General features: G+C 44.1%; 1 protein-coding gene across 1 annotated transcript in view; it reads left to right on the top strand.

Annotated features, from left to right (window-relative positions):
- tbc1d14 (TBC1 domain family, member 14) overlaps positions 1–24,861 on the top strand; it is a gene marked incomplete at its 5' end in the record, with an annotated part of 46,559 nt that overhangs the window by 5,280 nt on the left and 16,418 nt on the right. Inside the window, 2 exons of the mRNA XM_079257511.1 lie at positions 6,522–6,645; positions 23,014–23,138. Coding sequence (XP_079113637.1) covers positions 6,522–6,645; positions 23,014–23,138 — 249 coding nt within the window. The remainder of the gene's footprint in view (positions 1–6,521; positions 6,646–23,013; positions 23,139–24,861) is intronic.

Below are 24,861 nucleotides of genomic sequence, written 5' to 3' on the forward strand. Positions count from 1 at the left end.
CATTGATCTTTTAGAAATGATAACTTTTTATTTGTTGTTGTTTGAATCGTTAATAATAGTTATAATAGACTTCTAATAAAACCTACAGGTGACAACCAACCTCTGATGGTGATGCAGCCTGCAGCCCCCACATTCAACGAAATGCCTGAACCCATAGTCCTCAGCCAATGGATACGATTCATTCAAGAATTGAATTCAGACATTTTTAGGTTTAGGTGCTGTGAACGCAGTCAGAATGTGCATTTTGAAGACGTTTTGATGCACGTTTTTGGCGCAGTCGGGCTTCCATAGAGGTGCAGGGTTGTGGTGGGGTGTTTTAGGGGAGGTAGAGTGGAGAAGGGTGAGGCGCAGGGATCGTTTGTTTTTATATAAATATATAAACTTGTCCTCATTTTGACTCTTGTTTTTCTTTGTAATGGACCTGTTACACAATCAGAAGTGCCTTTCTCTCACTCCTCTGCCACATCGCAGTCTCTGTTTGGACCCTGAAGTTTCCATGAATTTACAGGGAAGGATTTCACAGCACCTCGTCAAACCTTTTTCTTTTTTCATTTCAGACTGCTGCTAGTGGGAAACACTGCTGTCATTTATCACTTCATGCATATTTTTGCGACACATTTGTGTGGAAAAGTTTGGGTGAGCGAGGTGTTGAGTTTTTTTTGAGGTTTTATGATTTACAGAATTCTTTAAAACTTGTAATCAAAGCCTGTGATTATAAAAAATAATTATAGATTCATTGCTGAAACCTTGCTTGTTATGAACTGATCTGAACAACTAAGTACATTAAAGTAAATACAGAGTGAATTGGGTGCAGTTTAGTTATATTTTATCAAGATTTACAGACTAATGGAGGCCGGTGATTGATGTTACAAGATTGATGCTTCTTATAACATTGATGTTATAAGAAGCATCTTAACAGGACTGACTTTGGTCTAGATATCTTACAATCTAATCAATTATAATGATGATCCTCATTATGCTGCTAAAAGGTGCAGTGTTAATCATTTCAGTGTTCATCAGTTCAGTAAACATCTCGATGGTTTGACCTAATCACCAGATTGAGGCACCTGACACTTCCTACTACCTGAACAATCCACTAAAGAGTTGTTTAGTGAAAGGTTTCTGTCTGCCTGTCCTCTGATAGGAGTAACACACCATACCTGACAAACTGGGTTTCATGAATTACAATCATTCACTGTTCCTGGAGTGTCGAGGAATAACTTCCTCCATTAGTTACAGGAATTATGAATAATTTCCTGCAGTCCATGAGCACCTTGAACCCGATTTGTAGGTTTAATTTAAATGTAACATTTAATTTAAAGGTTTAAATTTAAATGTAACATTAGTCTCTGGCGGCATGTTGTGTTTGACGATAGGCATTGAAGAGAAAATGCATCAGAATCTGGTCTACATGAACTGATTATCAACCAGTTATATTTACAATATCCATTTTTTCCCCAGAGAAATTAAGCCAAATTATGAGTGCAAATGAATATATTTGATCATATTTCTTTTAAAAAATTATTATATAGGCTTCTTTCTTTTCCGAAAATGAAAAATCTCAACTTTCTTTAAAGAAACAACACAAAGATTTGATTTGAAGATGTTAAAAAAAAGTCTTGTAATTGAAACTTAATCATGTCTTTGGTGAGTCTGTGAAACTCTGGACTGGGCTCCAGACTAACTTTTTATTTTTACACTTTTTAATATAGTTAATTTTCGCCTTGTTGCTCTCAGCGCCACATTTTAAAGATTTTTATTGTGATCATTACCCACAGACATTGATGGTTATTTGAATGATTGTGAACAAGAGTGGGGTTTTGGAAATTACTGTTTATTTTTTAACTTGTTTTTTTTGGACAAATTGTGCGTTATTGTCCACCTTGGACGACTTGAGCTCTGTCAACTTACGTCACGGGAAGCTGCAGTGGTCAAAATAAATTCCACTCTCATCTACATGGGCCTGGCAGAGTAATCATTTATAAACTGATATCACAATTTAAGACATTGCAATTAGCAAAGTAAGCAACTCATTTTCAGACAAACACAATGCTGTGCATCCCTTCTTTCCCATGGACACCTTTAACCTTTTATAGAGGCAGATATTTATGAGCTACGCTCCTTTTAGCACTTTGTTGAAGCTGAAAGGGTGGACACGGCTCACTGTTCTCTACAGAAACATGTTTGCCAACTGTAATGCTCTGAAACTGAGTCCTGTGGACAAAAAGAGGCCAGATTGAATTTCTACCCTTTGGAAGCCGGCCGGTGACTTGTCCTCCGCTGTGCATGTCGGACTTCTGTCCAGCTAGAATAATAAGCTTCTTTACTGTTGTTCCTCACATGGATAAGTTAATCATTCAGTCCTCGCTCTTCAGATTCCTCCCCTTCATTTGTTTAGTCAGGCTTGTGTCTGAGGAGGCGTGGACGTTGAGGAGGAGTCTGCTCCTTCTCAGTCTGCTACAACAGAAGAGCTGTGTGGGACTTTTCTGAGACTCTCTCTGATATAAACTATGACCACACCGGACTGGGAACTTGTCTGAGGGAGGGCTTTGACTTCCATTCGGAGTTGTTGTTACTTTTTGAAGCTTCTGTTTGTTTTTTGTTTTTATTTAGTGTTTTTTTTTGTAAGTTTTAAGTCTGTGTTGAGTTGACGGAGCAGGATGGCAGCCCCATCACTCCTCTACATTGACAGGTAGGATAATAGATGCTGGAACATTGTTGTGATTTTCATCTAAAGATTCAGATTGTCTGTGATGGACTGGCGAGCCGTCCAGGGTGTACCCTTCCTTTTGCCCAAAGCCAGCTGGGATAGGCTCCAGCTTCCCCTTCATCAGATTTAGCGGTTAGGATAATGGATGGATTCAGATTGCTGCCACCTTCCATTTGTTAGTGGCTGGATCCATACTGTTCTTGGGATGACTGCTTGCCTGTTAAGACAAGCAGTTGTAAACTGTGGGAAAGCTGTTCTGACATCCTCCTCCTTGTACCGGCTTGTTTGGCATGTTCATGCTAGCTGTCTTCATTGCTCTTTCAAGCTGATGAACCTTCTTGCACCTTATCATCTTACTTTTGGACATAAAGTGTTGTGAAACTGTAAATTTCCAGGGATATCTGAGTATAAATCGGTACACCACGGAGCTTGAGCTCAGTGTGAACATAAACTAGCCCCTCGGCCACTGCTGCTGGACTCGGACTGCTGAAGAAAAAAAAAAAAAGCTGAAGATGCAGTGTTCTTTTAAACTGTATGGAAAGCTCTTTAAGCATTTTGTCATTCAACAGTGAAAGTTAGGGTTTGGTTTTTAAAGCTGGTTCGCGTTGCCCTTTGATCTAGCGTTGTCTTGTTATCACACTGGTTCATAAGGTTACTCAAGTTCAGCTCAGCCCACCCTTGGGTAAAGTTATCCACAGATTTACAGATATTCTTGGTTTTAGTGTCTCATGGTCTCAATTTAGTTTACATTCAGTTTACTACATGACAACTTCTAACCCTTACTCTACAAGTTCCTGGAGCTTCATGACTTTACGTCTCAATGCTGATAAAGTTATTTAAAGTTAAGATATAATAAAAAAAAACATTTCAGGCCCATAGGAAAGTGTTAGAAAAATCAGTTCATATTATCTTTAATCTCTTAACCATGGAGTTTACTGGCCGTCACCGCCTGTGTTATTTTCTACTTTCTTCATAAAAACCTTGAATTAATCACAGAATGAGGAAGTGCTTTCAGCTGCTTTCATTATCTAGTATGTACACTTCAGTATCAGTAAGCCGGGTGGAAAATAAGCAGGACTGAAGAGGAGGCGTTGGTAAAATGTTAATGTCAGACAGTAAACACTGAGTTACTCTCTCCAGTCCTACGACAACTGCAATCCAGCAGGTTTTCCATGTATCTATGCTTCAAAACGCCTGCCTTAAATAAAGGAGTCACTGTTTGGCTGTTGGATCCCCTTAGCGTGATTCAGGTGTGTTGGAGCAGGAATACATTGAAAACTGGTTAGATCGTGGCCCCTGTAGGACCAGAATGAGTAACCATGCGGCCTGACTGGACTCATGTGGAGATGTAATGCATATGAAGTCAGGATGTGGATGACTGATAGTTGAAACAACACACAAAGACAGGTCGTTTTAAAGTTGACTCTTTGCATGAGTTATGTCTCTGTGAGGAAACATGATGATATTTACAGTGCTGTTGTCAGGTTGAGCGAGAAAGAAGGGATTTACAGCATGTCAGCTGATCTAAGTCAGAGTGGGGGGGTATCAGAGCATCACAACTAATCAGCTAATCGATTTTGATTTGATTTGATTTTATTTTAATTTGATTTGGTTTGACTGGTCAACTTTAAAAATCCCCTAAAATTTCCGTCCCTCAAGTCAAGCACGACTGATCTCCGGCCTCCTGGCACCTTTTTCAATGCTTTGAGACTGGAACGATACGAGGCTTGTTTTTAGGTCGCCATGGGAACAGGTCAAAATAAACTCAGAGGAAGTTAGAAATTAGTGTTTAGAAATCACCATGTGTTGTCTCTGAGGACCTTCTCTGGACTGAAAAGTAGCCTCGTTGGATCATTAATAAGCATATAAATAGCAGGATATTTTACTTTTAACCTCAGGTTTGCCAGTTTGAGGAAGGGATGTGACGATTATCGTTTTAGTAGCCTTGTCAAAGAAATAATCACAATATTCTAAATACCACAAATATCATGTGATTTCACAAATTTGTGGGAGTAACCAAAATCCACCTAAACAGATTTACGTGCTGCCCCCTAGTGGCCAGGAGGAGTTAGACCTGTCATGTCCTTTTTGGTGTAAAACAAATAATTTATGTGGCTTCTTGTTATGATAGCTGATTGTTTCATAAGTAGTTTTTCAAAAATCACCTGAGACTTTGTAGCATTTTGATGTAAATAGTTGTTTATGACTTTGCTCTTTACTAAATCTGTACATACCTTTTTTAAAATAAACTATTTACATTTGCATTCTAAGTCTTAAAAGTGATTTGTTTAACATGATTGTGGCTGTTACACTACTATTTATATAGTATTCTTACTTTAGTGGAGATGCTGAAAATGTGGTCATACATGTTTTTTTGTGGGATTTTAGGTCCCGTATGTCAATACAGAATGTCAGAAGGAAAGATGTGACAGTAAAATCACACGTGTAGTTATGCTGAAAGTCACACCTGTCGTCCCAGATGTAAAAGTTATTCCTAAACATCCCTGCATTTTTCTCTTGTGGGGGTCCCTCTGGAGGTTTGTTTCTGGTTAGAACTACAGGTTCTTCTACTGGATTAAATGATGTGGACTCTGCTACCATCTGGAGCCACCACACAGACTGGTTTTCTTTACATCAAACCAGTTAATGAAAGTGTGCCCGATTTGCATTTCTTTTCTGTTGCTTTTCAAGACTGCATTAGATTTGCCTCAGACATGAATGAAAACAGACATTGAAAGATCTTGTTTTTCTTTTAGAGACTAAACAACAAGAAGTACCAGAATGTTACAGCATTGTTCTCTTTAGTAACAATGTACCTCTTTAAGACTTGTTGTTCCCATCATGTGAAGCCAGACTGATAGAGCTGACTCTGCAGTCATGATGAAGGGAGTGACCACACTGTTTCTAATCGCTGACATTTAACATATCGGAAGATTAAGGAATCCCAAAAGCAGCTACACTTTGTGTTCTGTACCAGTACTTTGTATACCTCATGTACTGCTTGAGACAGGCTATTGTATACTTTTGATGTACTTTCTGCTGAGTAATGATAGATACAGTATATATTCTAGATTCTGGTCATTGATTTCTGGTTAACAAAGTGAAGAAACTCCTGCAGAATTCAGCAGTTTTGGCCCATAGCATGTGGGTGTTGACTGAATTTATTAACAGTCTATTATAGGAGACACTAATGGGAACCTTATGTGATGGATGATCTAAGGGCGAATGTGCAAAGCATGTGCACTATTTGACCTTACAATCATCAGGGATTTGTGGTGCAGGGCTAATGTCCCTTTCAAACTGAACTACTGTAGGGCTTTAGTTTAGTCTTTCTCTCAAAATCCCCAGGTCCACAGTATATGACCATGTTTTTTTCCATGTATGACCAGATTTTCAGCATCTCAGCATCCACTGCTTGCTTAGGCGGTACCTTCATAAAACTGCTCTGCAATGGACTTCTGATTTCTGTTTTACCTGAGTGTGTGGAGCTGATCTCAGTTTCAGGGATTCTTAATTCTCCAAATCACATCTGGAGCCGAAGAGGCGCCCTGTGAATGTGGCAGACACATGGAATTAGAAAAAATAATGATTAAATTTGCTCTAAAATGCAAATATCGTTGAATTTGCTCATGAGGGTGTGATCATGCTTTCCCTTGTAATCCTCCACACTGTTTTTCACTTAATGAAACAAATCAAGAGGAAAAACAAGTTATTAGTCAAACGAGTACTTCAGCTTCCTCCCTTTGTGACGTCACCGACGCTGACAGTCTGTTCTGTGTTACACTGACCTGGTTTATCTGCATATCCTCAGGAGTCTGTTTGCTAGGAGGGTGAAGGACAGCCGACCTGTGGAGCCGAGGGATCCCGGCTGGAAGCTGTTTGGGAAAGTGCCACCCCGGGAAGGCCCCTTCAAGGACCCTAAGAAAATACAGAGGGTAGAGTATAAGTTTACCTACATTCACACAGAAAGTAAGCTGCATGTTTACACTTTGCACAGCAGTTTTATTGCTCTGAAACAGCAGGTGACATTGTAGCCATGGATTCCCGCCATGTGTGTGTAACATCAGAACTGCTTCAGCTGCTGGTAGCAGAGGAGATGTAGGCAGCGGTTCAGAGAGAAATACTCTGTTGTGATGTCTGCAGGGTAACAAAGATCCTAAGAGGAATTATTTAACCAGAAAGCAGCAACATAAAGTTTTACTGCCTCCACAGTCACCAGATCTCATTCCCACAGAGCAGCATTTATTTTCCATAATTTATTTCCGCTTTAGATCAGTGTGAGGGGAAGAGTTCTGATTGGACAGGGGCGGATGTCACATACTTACATTTACAGGAAGTAAACAAACTCCTGATAAGAATCATTTAAACTTTGATTTCGACTAGATTTTTGAAGTACCAGCTTGACGCAAGCATATACTTAACTTTTCTCAGCAGCTGAGGAGGAGAAGGAAGATTAAGTACCAAAGATGGGAGGCAGAAAACTGCGTGGAACACGTGCGGCGTCGCGATGGGACACGTGCATGTGCAAAACGATCGGATTATCTTGGAGCAGAATTATCGTTTACATGACAGAGGAATTATTCAGCTCGGATTTAAAACAGCAATAAATCAGCGACTTACTATGAAATTAAGTTTTCATTTGGAAATAACTGTTTACATGATCATTTTTCTTCTGTTTCAAGTGGATTTAACTCTAATTGAGAATTAATGAGGAATTAAAACTCCCATGGAAACATGGCCAGTGAAAATATCAGCTTGATATTATTTCGGTGTGCGGTTGACTAAAACATTGGTCGAACAGCTGTTAATTTAATTGTTCCGCATGGTGCATGTTTGTGCAGCTTATCTGACACAAAGATTTCAGTGCAATATCCCTGCTTCTTATGACGCATAACATGACTACGGTCTAAGTTTCTTTTGTGTGATTATCAGGAATTAAGTAGATGTCTGACACAACCTGGAACATGTTGTCAATGTGTTGTTGAGAACTTGGAGCACAACGCCCTGAGCAGAAACACCCTGCCAGTGACGGTGGGTGTCCACGGATGTATTTAGGATGACGTGTTGAAAAGCAAACAACCGCCTTCTGTTTGAGCTCTGTATTCATAGTAAACATGATGAAAAAGACTATGATGAGTGTTGACCCTAGTGTCCTATCAGGAGCAAGTATACTGAGACTCGTAGGTAACATGAGAATGTTTTCCGACCGTACATCTATCTCTATCTCTATCTCTATCTCTATCTATCGGGTCGCGGGGGCAGCAGCCTAAGCAGGGAAGCCCAGACTTTCCTCTCCCCAGCCACATTTGCCAACTCTGCGGGGGGGATCCTGAGGCGTTCCCAGGCCAGCCGAGAGATATAATCCCTCCAGCCTGTCCTGGGTCTTCCCCGGGGTCTCCTCCCAGAGGGACGTGCCTGGAAAACCTCACCAGGGAGGTCCAGGAGGCATCCTGACCAGATGCCCGAGCCACCTCAACTGGTTCCTCTCGATGCGAAGGAGCAGCGGCTCTACTCTGATCTCCTCCCGGATGACCGAGCTCCTCACCCTATCTCTAAGGGAGAGCCCGGCCACCCTGCGGAGGAAACTCATTTCAGCCGCCTGTATACGAGATCTCCTTCTTTCGGTCACGACCCACAGCTCATGACCATAGGTGAGGGTAGGAACGTAGATCGACTGGTAAATCGAGAGCTTCACCTTCTGGCTCAGCTCCTTCTTCATCACGACAGACCGGCGCAGAGTCCGCATTACTGCAGACGCCGCACCGATCCATCTATCGATCTCACGCTCCATCCTTCCCTCACTGTGAACAAGACCCCGAGATATTTAAACTTCTCCACTTGAGGCAGGACCTGACTCCCGACCCAGAGAGGGCAATCCACCCTATTCCGGCTGAGGACCATGGTCTCAGATTTGGAGGTGCTGATTCTCATCCCAGCCGCTTCACACTCGGCTGCGAATCGCTCAAGTGAGAGCTGGAGATCACGACCAGATGAAGCCAACAGGACCACGTCATCCGCAAAAAGCAGGGACCCAATCCTGAGGCCACCAAGTCGGATCCCCTCAACACCTCGGCTGCGCCTAGAAATTCTGTCCATATAAGTTATGAACAGAATCATTGATAAAGGGCAGCCTTGGCGGAGTCCAACCCTCACCGGAAACGAATCCGACTCATTCTCCCGTGGGCTCACCTTCTGCGGGAGGAGCCGTAGGGGTCAAATGCAGTGTGAGCTGGGCAGCAGCGGTCCGATCCCCGGCTGCAGAAGCTGGCTCTAGGGACATGGAACGTCACCTCTCTGTTGGGGAAGGAACCTGAGCTTGTGCGCGAGGTTGAGCGGATCCGGCTAGATAAAGTTGGACTCACCTCGACTCATGGCTTGGGCTCTGGAATCAGTTCCCTCGAGAGGGGCTGGACCTAGAATGTTTTATTTGGCTAAATGGAGGTTGTGGTGAATCTGTAAGTTGGAACTTTCCAGACAGTTTTTGTTGTCATCGTACAAAAAATACAACAAAAACTAGGAAAGAAGCTCGTTTTAGTAAGGTGGCCCCCCCACACACACCTATAGATACTAACTGTAACAATATCCTAATAAAAGTACAAATACAAATAATTCAAATAAATGCACATGACCATTGATTCATTTAAGGCTTGGATTGGTGTCGGGAAAAGCTGTTAGGGTTTAAAGTGTTGGTCCTGGTTGTCTTTTTTTCCTCTTAATTTGTAAAAATAATTTGACTTGAATAATGCAGAGTTTTACCTTATCCATCTATTATAAACAAAACCTAAAAATGATGGAAGAATAAGATCTAATAGTGATTTTCTGACAAATACAGTAATTTAATCTTTTAAACTCCAGTTTCTGTTTAGTGTTTATGCAGAAATATATTTTACATTAAATGGAGGGTTACCAGATGTGACACCATGTAAATATAATCGGCTCTGTATTTCTAGACGGAGGCAAAGTTTAGATATTAACAGCTACATTTCCCAGCAATACAGTGCAATGTGTGACCAAAACACTGAAGTTTCCAACAGAACAGGTTTAGAACAGTGATTGTATTTATTGTGTTTGCACCACAGCTTCTGCAGCAGAGCAGCAAACGGAAAACACCTTGGCTGATATTTTGCTTTCTCCAGCTGAAAATGACCAAAATAAGAAATATTAGGTGTATTTTTATATAAGGCAAAATGTGGGTGTGTGAATAAAGTAAAGCATTCACATTAAAAAGATATTTACCTGCTTTTAGTGCCCCAGATTAGCACAGCTAATGGTAATAATGTGGTGCTGCTATATTTAACACACATACAGGAAGTTTGAGTCTCATGAAATCTGATAATGAACTGAAATATTTAGACCAGAGTTTCTCAATTATTGCATTTCTGAAGTGTAGAAAGACGCTTCGGATCAGATTGTCAGTTTATCTGATGATTTATCTGATTGCTCCCAGTTCCCAGTCCCTGACAGACTGACACAGCAACAGTCAGGTGTGTGTGGTGGATTTACCACCAGTGCTTTGCTGGTTTTCTCTGTTTGACTGTCGGCTCAGGGTGGATGCAACCTGCCTCTCGGTGTCAGCTGTTAGACAGCAGCTGGTAAACGGACACTTGCTGTATATTTTCTTTCGAAGGCCCAATTACAAAGCTGTGAATTACGAAGGCAAGGCAGCAGAACAGGAATGCAGTGTGTAATTAGAGCTGGTGGAAACCTGTTATTGTGCTTCCATTTGCACCGTTCAGCGTCGGGAATGGAGCGTTGTCTCCTGTTCTTTGTGTATCTGAAGTCTGTTTATGTGAGTTTTGTTTACTTATCAGCTGTTCAGTGTGGTAGGTTTTTAAAGGCTCATGAGGAACGGCCCACCTGTACTGGTGGGCAAAAACACATGGACACACTTTGTTTCCGTCTTATCACTGGTTGTAACCCTATACCTGACCGAGGAATCAGTTAACAGGGATAAGATTTCAGCTTTTATCCCGTGGCGTTTGGAAGATGGCATTGCTGAACTGGATGTGTGTGTAAGCTCTATTTCCTGTTATACAAACACTGCTTGGTCTTTCCACTAAAAACCACATATCGATCATTTGGGCCAATACAGCATTTTGATATTTTAACTTGACACCTTAAGATTTAAGTAGGTGAAAAAACTTTCCCAAAGGGTTGATTTTCCTCCATGAATTTGCTTTTATTAATTTACAATAGTAAAGTATTTACTGGAAATGCTGTCAAGTTGTTTCTGGAGGCGACAAAACAAACTATTTTCTGCACCACCTCAGTTGCAAACATGCAAGTTGAATGAGTGAACGAGCATCAGCACTCTCCACCTCCCCAAGCAGCTGAAAAAGCTGGAGGATGTCCATCTCAGCCAGACGACAGCAGAAATTCTTCCCTCCATCATCGTGACATGGGGTTAAAGATAAAGCTGCCAAATCCTGTGAAACCGGATTTAAATGGCTTAACAACACATCAGTCTTCATCAATACTAACAAGTCAGAAGCATTGATCCAAACATTTGTTCATTTGTAAGAAAACATGAACTTTTTCTCTTTAGTTTGTTTACATTTATATCTGAAATGTGTAAATAACTGGGAAATGGGCTCATTTGAACCATTTTTGAGACGGTGTGACTGAATTTTAAGGTCAACCGCCATCATTTGACATCTGACACTTCAGTCAGCAATTCCTGATCAGGTTTTTGTAAAATCAGCTGCAAAGATATGCTTCCCTTATTGAATACACAACCTTCATGCACCTCTGTTGTATACGAGTAATTGGAAAATCAATTTGCTGACTGGACCACAGACTTTAGTTCCATTCATCTGTATTTGTCCAGAACCAGTTTCCATTGAAGTCACCTGAAAGAACAGACCATGAAGTCCATTTCAGTACAATTAAATACAGTCCAGTTAGAAACCAATAACTTATTATTAGTTCAGTGTATAATAACAGTATCAATATGAACCAATTCATGAAAATGGTTGCAAAGCTCAGGAAGGTAAACTGCAAAACACTTCTGAAGCCCTAAAATCACCACGTTCGAGGCACTGGAAGGAGTCGCAGCAGGTTTGTCTGCAGCGTTTCATAGCCAGACAGTTGTTCTGATGCAAATGAATACAAGTTCTACATAAACATCTACACAATTACATTCAGTTTCCAAACACACACGGATGTTGACACTTTAGTTTGACTATCCATCCATCCATCCATCTTCTGCCGCCTATCCGGGGTCGGGTCGCGGGGGCAGCAGCCTAAGCAGGGAAGCCCAGACTTCCCTCTCCCCAGCCACATTTGCCAACTCTGCGGGGGGGATCCCGAGGCGTTCCCAGGCCAGCCGAGAGATGTAATCCCTCCAGCGTGTCCTGGGTCTTCCCCGGGGTCTCCTCCCCGAGGGACGTGCCTGGAACACCTCACCAGGGAGGCGTCCAGGAGGCATCCTGACCAGATGCCCGAGCCACCTCAACTGGTTCCTCTCGATGCGAAGGAGCAGCGGCTCTACTCTGAGCCCCTCCCGGATGACTGAGCTCCTCACCCTATCTCTAAGGGATAGCCCGGCCACCCTGCGGAGGAAACTCATTTCAGCCGCCTGTATACGAGATCTCGTTCTTTCGGTCACGACCCACAGCTCATGACCATAGGTGAGGGTAGGAACGTAGATCGACTGATAAATCGAGAGCTTCGCCTTCTGGCTCAGCTCCTTCTTCACCACGACAGACCGGCGCAGAGCCCGCATTACTGCAGACGCCGCACCGATCCGTCTGTCGATCTCACGCTCCATCCTTCCCTCACTCGTGAACAAGACCCCAAGATATTTAAACTCCTCCACTTGAGGCAGGACCTGCCTCCCGACCCGGAGAGGGCAATCCACCCTATTCCGGCTGAGGACCATGGTCTCAGATTTTGAGGTGCTGATTCTCATCCCAGCCGCTTCACACTCGGCCGCGAATCGCTCAAGCGAGAGCTGGAGATCACGACCAGATGAAGCCAACATGACCACGTCATCCGCAAAAAGCAGGGACCCAATCCTGAGGCCACCAAGTCGGATCCCCTCAACCCCTCGGCTGCGCCTAGAAATTCTGTCCATATAAGTTATGAACAGAATCGGTGATAAAGGGCAGCCTTGGCGGAGTCCAACCCTCACCGGAAACGAATCCGACTTACTACCGGCAATGCGGACCAAGCTCTGACACCTGTCGTACAGGGACCGGACAGCTCGTACAAGGGGGTCCGGTACCCCATAATCCCGGAGTACCCCCCCCAGGAGCCCCTGGGGGGGGTACTCCAGAATGCCTTCTCCAGGTCCACAAAGCACATGTAGACTGGTTGGGCAAACTCCCATGCCCCCTCCAGGACCCCAGAGAGGGTATAGAGCTGGTCCACTGTTCTGCGACCAGGACGAAAACCACACTGCTCCTCCTCAATCCGGGATTCGACTATCCGGCGGACCCTCCTCTCCAGGACCCCTGAATAGACCTTACCAGGGAGGCTGAGGAGTGTGATTCCCCTGTAATTGGAACACACCCTCCGGTCCCCCTTCTTAAAAAGGGGGACCACCACCCCAGTCTGCCAATCCAGCGGTACTGCCCCCGATGTCCACGCGATGCTGCAGAGGCGTGTCAGCCAGGACAGCCCCATAGCTTCCAGAGCCTTAAGGAACTCCGGGCGGATCTCATCCACCCCCGGGGCCTTGCCGCCAAGGAGCTTTTTGACCACCTCAGCGACTTCAGCCCCAGAGATAGGAGAGTCCACCCCTGAGTCCACCAGCTCTGCTCCCTCATGGGAAGACGTGTTGGTAGGATTGAGGAGGTCTTCGAAGTATTCCCTCCACCGACCCACAACGTCCCGAGTTGAGGTCAGCAGCACCCCATCTCCACTGTACACAGTATTGATGGAGCACTGCTTCCCCCCCCCTGAGCCGCCGGATGGTGGACCAGAATCTCCTCGAAGCCATCCGGAAGTCTTTCTCCATGGCCTCGCCGAACTCCTCCCATGCCCGAGTTTTTGCCTCGGCAACGGCCGAAGCCACATGCCGCTTAGCCCGTCGGTACCCATCAGCTGCCTCCAGAGTCCCACAGGCCCATAGGACTCCTTCTTCAGCTTGACGGCATCCCTCACTGCTGGTGTCCACCAACGAGTCCTGGGATTACTGCCACGACAGGCACCAACGACCTTGCAGCCACAGCTCCGGCTGGCCGCCTCAGCAATAGAGGCACGGAACACAGCCCATTCGGACTCAATGTCCCCCGCCTCACCCGGGACATGTTCGAAGCTCTGCTGAAGGTGGGAGTTGAAGCTCGCTCTGACAGGGGACTCAGCCAGACGTTCCCAGCAGACCCTCACAACACGTTTGGGCCTGCCAGCTCTGACCGGCTTCCTCCCCCACCATCTGAGCCAACTCACCACCAGGTGGTTATCAGTTGACAGCTCCGCCCCCCTCTTCACCCGAGTGTCCAAGGCATGTGGCCGCAGGTCCGACGATACGACTACAAAGTTGATCATTGAACTGCGGCCCAGGGAATCCTGATGCCAGGTGTACATATGGACACTCTTATGCTGGAACATGGTGTTCGTTATAGACAATCCATGACGAGCACAGAAGTCCAATAACAAAACACCATTTGGGTTCAGAGGGGGGGGACCATGCCTCCCAATCACTCCCCTCCAGGTCTCACTGTCATTGCCCACGTGAGCATTGAAGTCCCCCAGCAGAACAATGGAGTCCCCAGAAGAAGCACCCTCCAGCACTCCCTCCAAGGACCCCAGAAAGGGTGGGTACTCTGAACTGCTGTTCGGTGCATAAGCACAGACAACAGTCAGGACCCGTCCCCCCACCCGGAGGCGGAGGGAAACTACCCTTTCATCCACCGGGGTAAACCCCAACGTGCAGGCACCAAGCTGGGGGCTGATGAGAATGCCCACACCTGCTCGGCGCCTCTCACCATGAGCAACTCCAGAGTGGAAGAAGGTCCAGCCCCTCCGAGGGTACTGGTTCCAGAGCCCAAGCCATGCGTCGAGGTGAGTCCAACTATATCTAGTCGGAACCGCTCAACCTCGCGCACAAGCTCAGGCTCCTTCCCCACCAGACAGGTGACGTTCCACGTCCCTAGAGCCAGCTTCTGCAGCCGGGGATCGGACCGCCCCTTGCTGCCACCCAGCTCACATTGCACCCGACCCCTACGGCTCCTCCTGCAGATGGTGAGCCCACGGGAGGTGGGGCCCATGTAACCCTTTCCGGCTGAGCCCGACCGGGCCCCATGGGCGAAGGCCCGGCCACCAGACGCTCGCTCTCGTACCCCGCCTCCAGGCCTGGCTCCAGGGGGGGGTCCCGGTAACCCGCGTCCGGGCAAGGGAACATTCATGCCCAGGTTGGTTGTCATCATAGGGGTCTATGAGCCGTGCTTGGTCTGGTCCCTCCCCTAGACACCTGTTTGCCATGGGTGACCCTACCAGGGGCATAAAGCCCCCGACAACATAGCTGCTAGGATCTTCGGGACGCACAAACCCCTCCACCACGATAAGGTGACGGCTCAGGGAGAGGTAGTTTGACTATGAAATACTAAATACTGATATAAACTTGTACATGTGGGGATGTTGGGGGAGGGAAGGTGATGAAAGAAGCTCTGACGTCACCTCTGAAGCCTCTCTGTGCTGACTGGCTGGGAGCAGTGGAGGCTGAAACCTAATCTATGACTCTGGGCTTGATTAGAGAGCCTGTCAGGACAGAGCAGAGTGCAGAGCCTTTCATTGCAGCTACAGTGACTAACGGCAGAGCTGATTTGCTGATGCGCGCAGCAGCGATAGACCTGATGCAGAGTGGGTCGGCGTAGCGTCACCGATCAGAGGGGGGGGGGGGGGGAGGGGGGTGGAAAACAGGGCATCATGCTGCTGCTGCATCCTTTGCAATGCGGGGTGTGTCTCTCCATCGGCAGCCTGCCTGTCACCTTCCGGGTGTCCTGTTACCAGGATTGAACCCTCTGGAGCAGCCGTGATGCTACGCTAGGGTTTTGAAAACGAAGCCACCCCCCACAGGAGGACTGGCCGTCCGTAAGGAACCGCAGCGTTCATGGTGAGTGAGCAGCAGCAGCGTTGTGCTCAGCAATGTGACTCGCTGTCTCTCTCCTTGCCTGGAAGAGTCAGAGGACACCGGCAGCTCGAGCTTGAAAGGGAGGAAGCTGAGGAAGAGGATGGCTCGGGTTTCACATAATAGCCTCTTTCAGCTCTGTGCTTTGTGAAGAGGGAGCAGGATGATGATGGTTGGCAGACTTCTGTGTCTGGAAAGATTTAAAAGCCGGCTTCCATCCTGATGAGGCGTCTTTACACCACAGATCCTGTCCTGTTGCCTTCAACTTAGTACAAAAAACCGTGCAGGAGTGTTGCAGGTTATCTGTTTTCATGGTGATTCCCGCTGAATCAACGTGCATGTTGTTTATTTACTCTTTTCAGAAAGCACTCTGGGAGGTATCACAATTGATTACATCTAGAAAAGTCTCATAGAAAAGCTGTATATTTTCTCCTATCTGTCTGCCAGATCATTACAGCTCTGATGAGACTGATGGTCAGCCCTCCTGTGGTAACTGTAAGTCAACTGTTGGCGTGTCAGCTGCTGTGTGATGTGTGATGAGGGGAAAACACCGTTCATTGTTTAAACCCAGTGTGCTGATTACATACTGTTTAGCTGTAAACCTGTGAAATCATGGATTTGGTTCAGTCCCGCAGGATTTAGATGGTTGATTATTTAAGCTTGATTTATAAAATGTAATTAAGAGCCTCATAAATGTTGATGCACCTGCATCACATCTACAATCAGGAAAACAGCTGAGAGAGATTTATTTCTGTTAAAAACAGAGGTTTGTATGGAGGATAGTCTCTTTAAACCTCCTGGACACCCATCATGTGGCATCACTCACATGTCTTTCCTTCAACTTATTACCATTGTGGATATTTCAAGGACAAAATGTCTACTTGCTAAAAATTGCCATAAAAGTCATTTGTTGCCAGCAGTTGTTACAGCAGACTCCTCACACTGCAGCGTTCTGGAGCTGGGTGCTGGTTCATGCTGGTGCTAGCACCAGTGCTTAGCTGGTTCATGCTGGTGCTAGCACCAGTGCTTAGCTGGTTCATGCTGGTGCTAGCACCAGTGCTTAGCTGGTTCATGCTGGTGCTAGAACCAGTACTAGCTGGTTCATGCTGGTGCTAGAACCAGTACTAGCTGGTTCATGCTGGTACTAGAACCAGTACTTAGCTGGTTCATGCTGGTGTTAGAACCAGTGCTTAGCTGGTTCATGCTGGTGTTAGAACCAGTACTTAGCTGGTTCATCCTGGTGTTAGAACCAGTGCTTAGCTGGTTCATGCTGGTGCTAGCACCAGTGCTTAGCTGGTTCATGCTGGTGCTAGAACCAGTACTAGCTGGTTCATGCTGGTGTTAGAACCAGTACTAGCTGGTTCATGCTGGTACTAGAACCAGTACTTAGCTGGTTCATGCTGGTGTTAGAACCAGTGCTTAGCTGGTTCATGCTGGTGCTAGCACCAGTGCTTAGCTGGTTCATGCTGGTGCTAGAACCAGTGCTTAGCTGGTTCATGCTGGTGCTAGAACCAGTACTAGCTGGTTCATGCTGGTGTTAGAACCAGTGCTTAGCTGGTTCATGCTGCTGCTAGCACCAGTGCTTAGCTGGTTCATGCTGCTGCTAGCACCAGTGCTCAGCTGGTTCATGCTGCTGCTAGCACCAGTGCTTAGCTGGTTCATGCTGCTGCTAGCACCAGTGCTTAGCTGGTTCATGCTGGTGCTAGAACCAGTACTAGCTGGTTCATGCTGGTGTTAGAACCAGTGCTTAGCTGGTTCATGCTGCTGCTAGCACCAGTGCTTAGCTGGTTCATGCTGCTGCTAGCACCAGTGCTTAGCTGGTTCATACTGCTGCTAGCACCAGTGCTTAGCTGGTTCATGGTGGTGCTAGAACCAGTACTAGCTGGTTCATGCTGGTGTTAGAACCAGTGCTTAGCTGGTTCATGCTGGTGCTAGAACCAGTGCTTAGCTGGTTCATGCTGGTGCTAGAACCAGTGCTTAGCTGGTTCATGCTGGTGCTAGAACCAGTGCTTAGCTGGTAGTCAGTGCTGCGTCAGTACTTCATGTAAAAGGAAGTTTGGAAATGTGGCTTTCTTTACGATTGCCCGTTGCTGCCACGTTGCCACTTTCAGGTCTTTTTTTAAGCTTTTCTGATTTGTTGACTGTCTGGTTGATGCGCCGTTCGTAGCCAGCTGCAGACATCTTCCATTGTAGCTGCTTGAACACAGGCTTCATCTGATTCCCTTCGTCCAGTTTACCTTGGATGGACGACCATTTCTGCTTGTTCTTGGAGTCCTTTTCCTCGGCGTTATGAAGATGTTGGTTCATGTTGCAACACTCTTCTGTTGACCAGGTGACCTGCGAGCAGGTCTCAACTCTGGCCCAGTAAAGAGTTGGTGCCTGAATAGAACCAGTGACAGCAGGAACTGGTGCGTAGGCGGTCGCAAGCCAAAGAACCGGTACTTAGTCTGGCTGTGGCTCCAAACCAGCCAGTTTGGCCATGTGCGTGTCTCAAAGCGTCTTGATGTGCGCGCCCGGGTTAAATTACATACTGTGATGTTTTTTGTTCCGTAATGACCCAAAAGGGAAGTAAATTTGTTTCTGGTGTAAGAAAAACAGAAATAGTTCATTAAAACTGGTTTTTGCTGTTTTAACTCATCATCTGCTACAAAATGCATTTTTAAAGCTTAGTCTTGGTTAAATTAATTTAGATCAGGATTTTCTCTGAAGGCTGAAGGGTGCTTGTGTGAGATGTTGTTCTGACTTTCCTCATTTTCTCTGTCAATATATATTTATATAGACATGCAGAAAACACACTGCAGTGGCTAAAAGCAAATAAATGCATGAAAACTGAAATCATACCTGATATTAGAGATGGGGAGTCAAATTAAAAATCCAGATTTTTTTGCGACACAATTTCAAAATCGATATTTTTTATTAAAAAAATAGATTTTTGTCAAATAAATAAAAATAATCCGTTATAAAATTTTGTCATTTTTATTGTTTTTATCTATCTTTTTACTTTTGTACTTGGGCATTAAAGCAGCAGAATGATGGTCTGGCTACTGTGTTGTTTTTTCCTGAAATGAAGAAAAATGATGAGCAAAAAAAACTTTTGTAAATGTCGCAGTTTAATTTGAATCAGTCTGAATAATTTCTCAGTTCTTTCTAGCTGATAGAAGAATGAAATTACTTGGGAATTTAGCACCTTTTGTTACTGAAGTGTAGTGATTATAAATCAAAAATCTGTTTGAATCGATTCTGAATCGTCGACCCAAACATCAGAATCGCATTGAATCATGAGTTGTTAGATTCGCTTCCCTACTTGATAAAATGCTCTTTTAAGCTATTTTTTAAAAATGTGTTTCATCATGTTGTTTTTAATTGGTTGATCAGTTTTCACCATCCACCTTGCTGACGTTGATGATGCCACATGCTGGGTTCATCCTGCCTCAGTTTCACTGTTTAGAGATCCGTTTCTTAAAATACTGTTTTGTTTAAAACAAGTGAGTCACAGTCCTGATAAGTAAAGCTGTAAAGTGTCCTGCAGTTGCTGGCTGACCAACACACCTCGCTGATACAAACCAGCTGGCTCATTCCCACTTCGCTCTGCGCCTGTTTCGCTTCGCCTCAGGCAGCTTTTAGTCAAAGTTGGAGCGGTTTCATATGAAGCCAGGTAAGCCCGCCTGTTGCAGCCTTTCATCTCCTGGCTTGCATTATTCACAAAGCTCTCTGTGTTTCCATGAGGATTTGATACAGAGGAAGCAACCCACAGCAGCAAAGCATACAGTATGTCATCCAGACTGTCGGTGGTGCTGCTGAACGATGAGCTGTAAATCCGTCTTCAGAGCGTTTCATGCTGTCTGTAAATGCCATCAGCAGCCAGCATGAACACCAGTCACCCAGTGAGCTCCTACATCACTTCCAGGAAATAGGAGAGCTGCACTGAAAGCCAGCATGATGAAGCCTGTTGCCGTGGCGCCAGGTTATCATGGGATACAGCTGCTTTTCCAGCTTAAAGCTGCTGCACAAAGAGCCCTGACTGAGTGAGCAGGTTTCTACTTCCCAGTAAGGAATGTCTCAGTGTTGTGCTCTGAGCAAACCAACCTTTCTCCTTCATGTCTGCTACAATCCATCAGTCAGAATGAAGCAGCAGAAGGTGTGTCTCAGTTTGGCTCGTTTGTAAATAGATCTTCTGTCTTCTGCTTGTGTCAGAAGCCATAAAGATTCTGATACAAGCTCCTGACATGGAGCTGGATGGGGATGTTTTGGCTTTAATCCAGGAAATGGAGCTGGCATGGCAACCTCCCATTCTGAGGGCACACAGACACAGCCGTCTTGGCTGGAGATTCACTAAATGGTGCTCATTTGTTTATTGGTAGTTATTGATTCCACTGTTAAGGAATATTTGATATTTTCTTTGACAACATGACTAGTTTAGATATTTCTCGACATCATGTGCCAGCAGTACTCCTCCATTGGCTCATCGCTTCAGGATGTTTATAACACCTGCACTGCTGCTGAACTGCTGCTACTTTAAGCTCTGCCGCTGCAGTATCCATCTGTCGGCAAGGTGCAGAGCGCTCGCTGATCATTTTACTCACCTGCAGCTGTTTCTAGCTATAATCAATCCTAAATAATCCGCTGGAGTCATACCTTTCAAGCATTTAAATAAAGGAAAGTATGTGTATGCAAATGAGATGCAAATCTCAGTGTGAGACTTTTTCCTTGATAAATAAATGAATATTTAAAAATGTACTAGGAGTTAGTCAGAAATCCCTTAATGTTGCACCAGTCCTGCACTAAACAGCTAACACTCAGTTTTATGAACTTTGTCTACTTTTAAAGTTGTGATCTGACCGTTACAACCAGTCCCAGATGTATGTGGCCAGTTGGGTTTATATTTTATTATTACATGATGCATGAACAAACGGACCACAGCTCTGTCGGTCTTCTGCTTTGCTCTGATGCTCAGACTTGAATCAGGATGTTTAGTGTTCTCCCTTTGACGACTTCGCTCCTTTTTTTCCACCATTTACTTCGGTTACATCGTGCGAGTCTCTTCTTTCTTTTATGCTGCTCGCGCTGAAGCAACAATCTGCTGTGTGTTAGTCCTCTGAGATGTTTGACCTTCTTTGACTTTATTTTTTCAAGACAGAATATGTACTTAAGAGTCAGTAGAAGTGGCTGCTGCTTTGTTTTTCCTTAAAAAGCTTCTGGTGCCTTTGTGAGGTTTCATCTCCACTCCTGCAGTTTAAACCAGAAGAAGTTGTTTATCCTTCTGGTTTCTGTCGAAGGAAGTTTCCTCTTCCTCCCAAGTGGAGACATCAGTGAAATAAGTGTATGGAGATCGGACTATGGTATGACTAGGTTTCCATCGTTTCAACAATGATAAACAGAAAAATAAGCTTTAAAGGTATAAAATGATACAAAACACAGATTAAGGAAAACTCAAAGCCATGTAATATCAGAAAACAAAGCAGGTAAAACATCTATATAATCTGTGTTGATATGGATGTTTTAACTGCAGCTGTTTTTTGTAAGCAACCCAGGAGGAAACCAACAAGGCTTTTAGTGTGGAAAAAAAGCTATTTCCTAGCCTGTCTTAAGCACATGTAGACCACTTTAGCTTTGTTTTTTCTGCCTCCAGAGCAGTTTTCACAGCACCTCTAAGTTACTAAAGCTGCCGAGTATCTTAGCTCTGATATTCACAATGTTCTGATGTATAGTCTATAATAAAAAGTATCACTTCTTTAATCTGTTTACTGTGATATGTTGTCAGTTGCACACAAAAAACAGGTGTCAGGTTTAGTTTTTCTGATAAGTTCATTATGAAGACTGGAGACTAGACCAACCTCACTATGATAGCAGATGTTGTTGTTTAATGCATTTATTAATCAGCGTACCTCTCCATCTGTTCTTGATGCTAAGCTAAGTTAACCGTCTGTTATTAATAACTAAACATACAACCAGTATTGCTGAGAGATGCTTAGTTTAGCTGAACCTCTATGATAGAGAATGGTAGATCTTAGGACAAGACATTGTCTGTCTTATACTAAATAGACATGTAGACATCTAGATATGTCATGTAGTTGCTTGTTTACGGAGATTTAAAGACTTTTGGCTCAACTTGGTTAGCTTACCATCATGGTCAACATGAGAGCAAATGAGTTGCTCTTCCATATAGTTGATCTTGTTGAACATGGTTACACTAGTAACACTGCCATTAGCTTTTGGTCAACATGCTAACATCACTTTGTCATTTAGTCCGGATGCACATGGATGTCCTGTCTTTTTATGACATCCAGTGACTTTTATATGTGCCTGATGCTGGAAATCTGGTCTAACAGACAGCCAATCAAAGTCGGATTGATAGCTTTTGCTGTATTAGTAGTATTAATATATGAACACACACTGCTGCTGTGAAAAGAGACTTTTTCTGCCTGTGTTTTGGTGTGTGCAGATCAATGTGAACATTCCTGTGTTTCCAGACTGCAGCTTGTATCATTAACCGACTCAACGCACACTTTAGGCTATTTTTGTCCCTTGTTAGTTTGTGTGTGTATTCATCATGCTCTTGCTAACCTCTGAGCAACAGAGTGCACGATCCTCTGGAAGACTTCCCCCGAACTGCATGTGCTTCATCTGGCTGCACACACGGATGGCCTGTAAGCTAGCTGGTAGTTAAACTGCGCTATGGCCTTGGCTGTAGTGGACTGAGTGTCACATGGCCTCGCCTCCCCGTGGCGCTGCATCACACTCTGGAACGCCACACTCATTAGACACCATCTGACAATGCTCCACAAGAGCATTGTCACAAGGTTGTCAGACCATTAGCATGTGTTTTTGTTGGACTAAAAGCACATTCAGTGTGATTTCTCTGTATGTGCCCCCCCCCCCCCCCCCCCCCCCCTTTTCCCCTTTGCTTTAAACCTGCTCCTATCTTTCCATCTCTGCTAATCTGGCTGGTCACAGTGTTGGCTGCAACGCCAGCTGTCCCCCCGTGGCTACAGAGCCACGCTCATGCTCTGTTGACTATCAACGTTTTATTTAATTTAGATCCACCGATCTGCCAATTTCTGTCACTCATTTTCAATTCAGTCTACATGCATATCATTGCCAGCAGCACGTAGACTGACTAAATATAGCCTGAAAGAGACTGACCTGAAAAGCTCATGGGTTTTCCTGAGCTGCTTCGCTTTCAGCTCTGAGTTTGTATGTTTCTCTGTCTAAATCTTCTTTTTGTCCTCAGGAATATGAAACAAAGAGCAGCAGAGCTGGACCTGGCAACCCAACGTCCCCCAGGCAGGGTGTGAGAAAAAACTTGGACTTTGAGCCGCTCTCCACCACCGCACTGATTCTGGAGGACAGACCTGCGTATGTAAACACACACAGTCACACATCAGCCTTCTCCCTCTGCAGGATCATTAAACTCCATCCAGTATTTTTCCAGCTTATTGTCTACCTGTTTCTGTCACAGCTGCTAAAAGAGAAGCGCTACTGAAAGTTTAATGACCTTCCCTGAGCCTGGTTCCATTACTCTACCTTTTCTTCCCCCTCCCTCTCTACCAGTTTACACACTGTTGGAGTCAAACAGAGTCTACCATGAAGTTCATTTGTAGTCATGCCTTTATGCTCCACAGCTCGACAGAATGAAGAACATCCGTTTATTCCAGCACCTCTAGACGTGTACTAATGCTGATTTTTCACTTTAAGCTAAATTTGTTGTTTCATCAACAGAATGAAACATGTCATGGTTTCTTATCCTATTTGACCTTGGGACCCAGCTTTCCCAGTACAAAGTCCATTCACATATTAACGCTGTATTGGTTTAACTCAGTGTTTCTCAATCTGGGTCCTCACCACCAACTGGACTTGTGTGTTTTAGATGTGTTCCTACTCCAACATACCTGATTCAGATTAATGAACTTCCTCGTCAAGTTCTTTTCATTAAATTCAGGTGTGATGTCGGGTTGCCTCTAAAACACGCAGGTGCCGCGGGTCCTGAGGACCAGGACTGAGAAACACTTCAACTGATCTGACTTGGTTTAATATGTAGTTAGTAGATTAACCAAATTCACCTGCAGTTCACAGGGATAAACAAATGAGATCATCTCTACATTTGCTTGTCGTGTGTGTAAAGCTGCACATACAACTAGATGCAGAATAAGCAAAATTTCATTGGATGAAATCAGACTCAAGTCAGGCTTATTTACACAAATTATATTTTCTAGAGCAACAAAAAAGGAGGGAATGAATGAAAATAAAAGGTTTTTTTTTTAAATAATAAATGATGCAGTGATAAAATCCATACATTTAAAATATAAAAAAATCGCTAGAATCAGTAATTATATGGTGTAAATGCCTCTTGGAGTAAAAATGAAAGTACTAAAGAGCTGAATATTAGAAACACCGACCAGCTGCAGTATTAATTCCTCCATTTTCTATGTTGTCAGTTGTTATGGAAACAGATGGAAACATTAAAGGGAACAAAAAAACAAAAATAAACTTTGTACAATCCCAACTAGTTAGCAGTCATTAATTGTTGTGAGCAGCTTTTTTGGCCGCTTGACAGATCCTCAGTGTACATGAGAAGCAGATCCTAATTGTCATCAAATAACCAACTACTGTTGTGTATTTGTTATCTGTGATAAGTTATTTGTGATAAGTTATTTGTGATAAGTTATCTGTGATAAGTTATCTGTGATAAGTTATTTGTGATAAGTTATCTGTGATAAGTTATCTGTGATAAGTTATCTGTGATAAGTTATTTGTGATAAGTTATTTGTGATAAGTTATCTGTGATAAGTTATCTGTGATAAGTTATTTGTGATAAGTTATTTGTGATAAGTTATCTGTGATAAGTTATCTGTGATAAGTTATTTGTGATAAGTTATTTGTGATAAGTTATCTGTGATAAGTTATCTGTGATAAGTTATTTGTGATAAGTTATCTGTGATAAGTTATTTGTGATAAGTTATTTGTGATAAGTTATCTGATAAGTTATCTGTGATAAGTTATTTGTGATAAGTTATCTGTGATAAGTTATTTGTGATAAGTTATTTGTGATAAGTTATCTGATAAGTTATCTGTGATAAGT

The sequence above is a fragment of the Telmatherina bonti genome, assembly GCF_933228915.1.
Source record: "Telmatherina bonti genome assembly, chromosome: 18".
NCBI lineage: Eukaryota > Metazoa > Chordata > Actinopteri > Atheriniformes > Telmatherinidae > Telmatherina > Telmatherina bonti.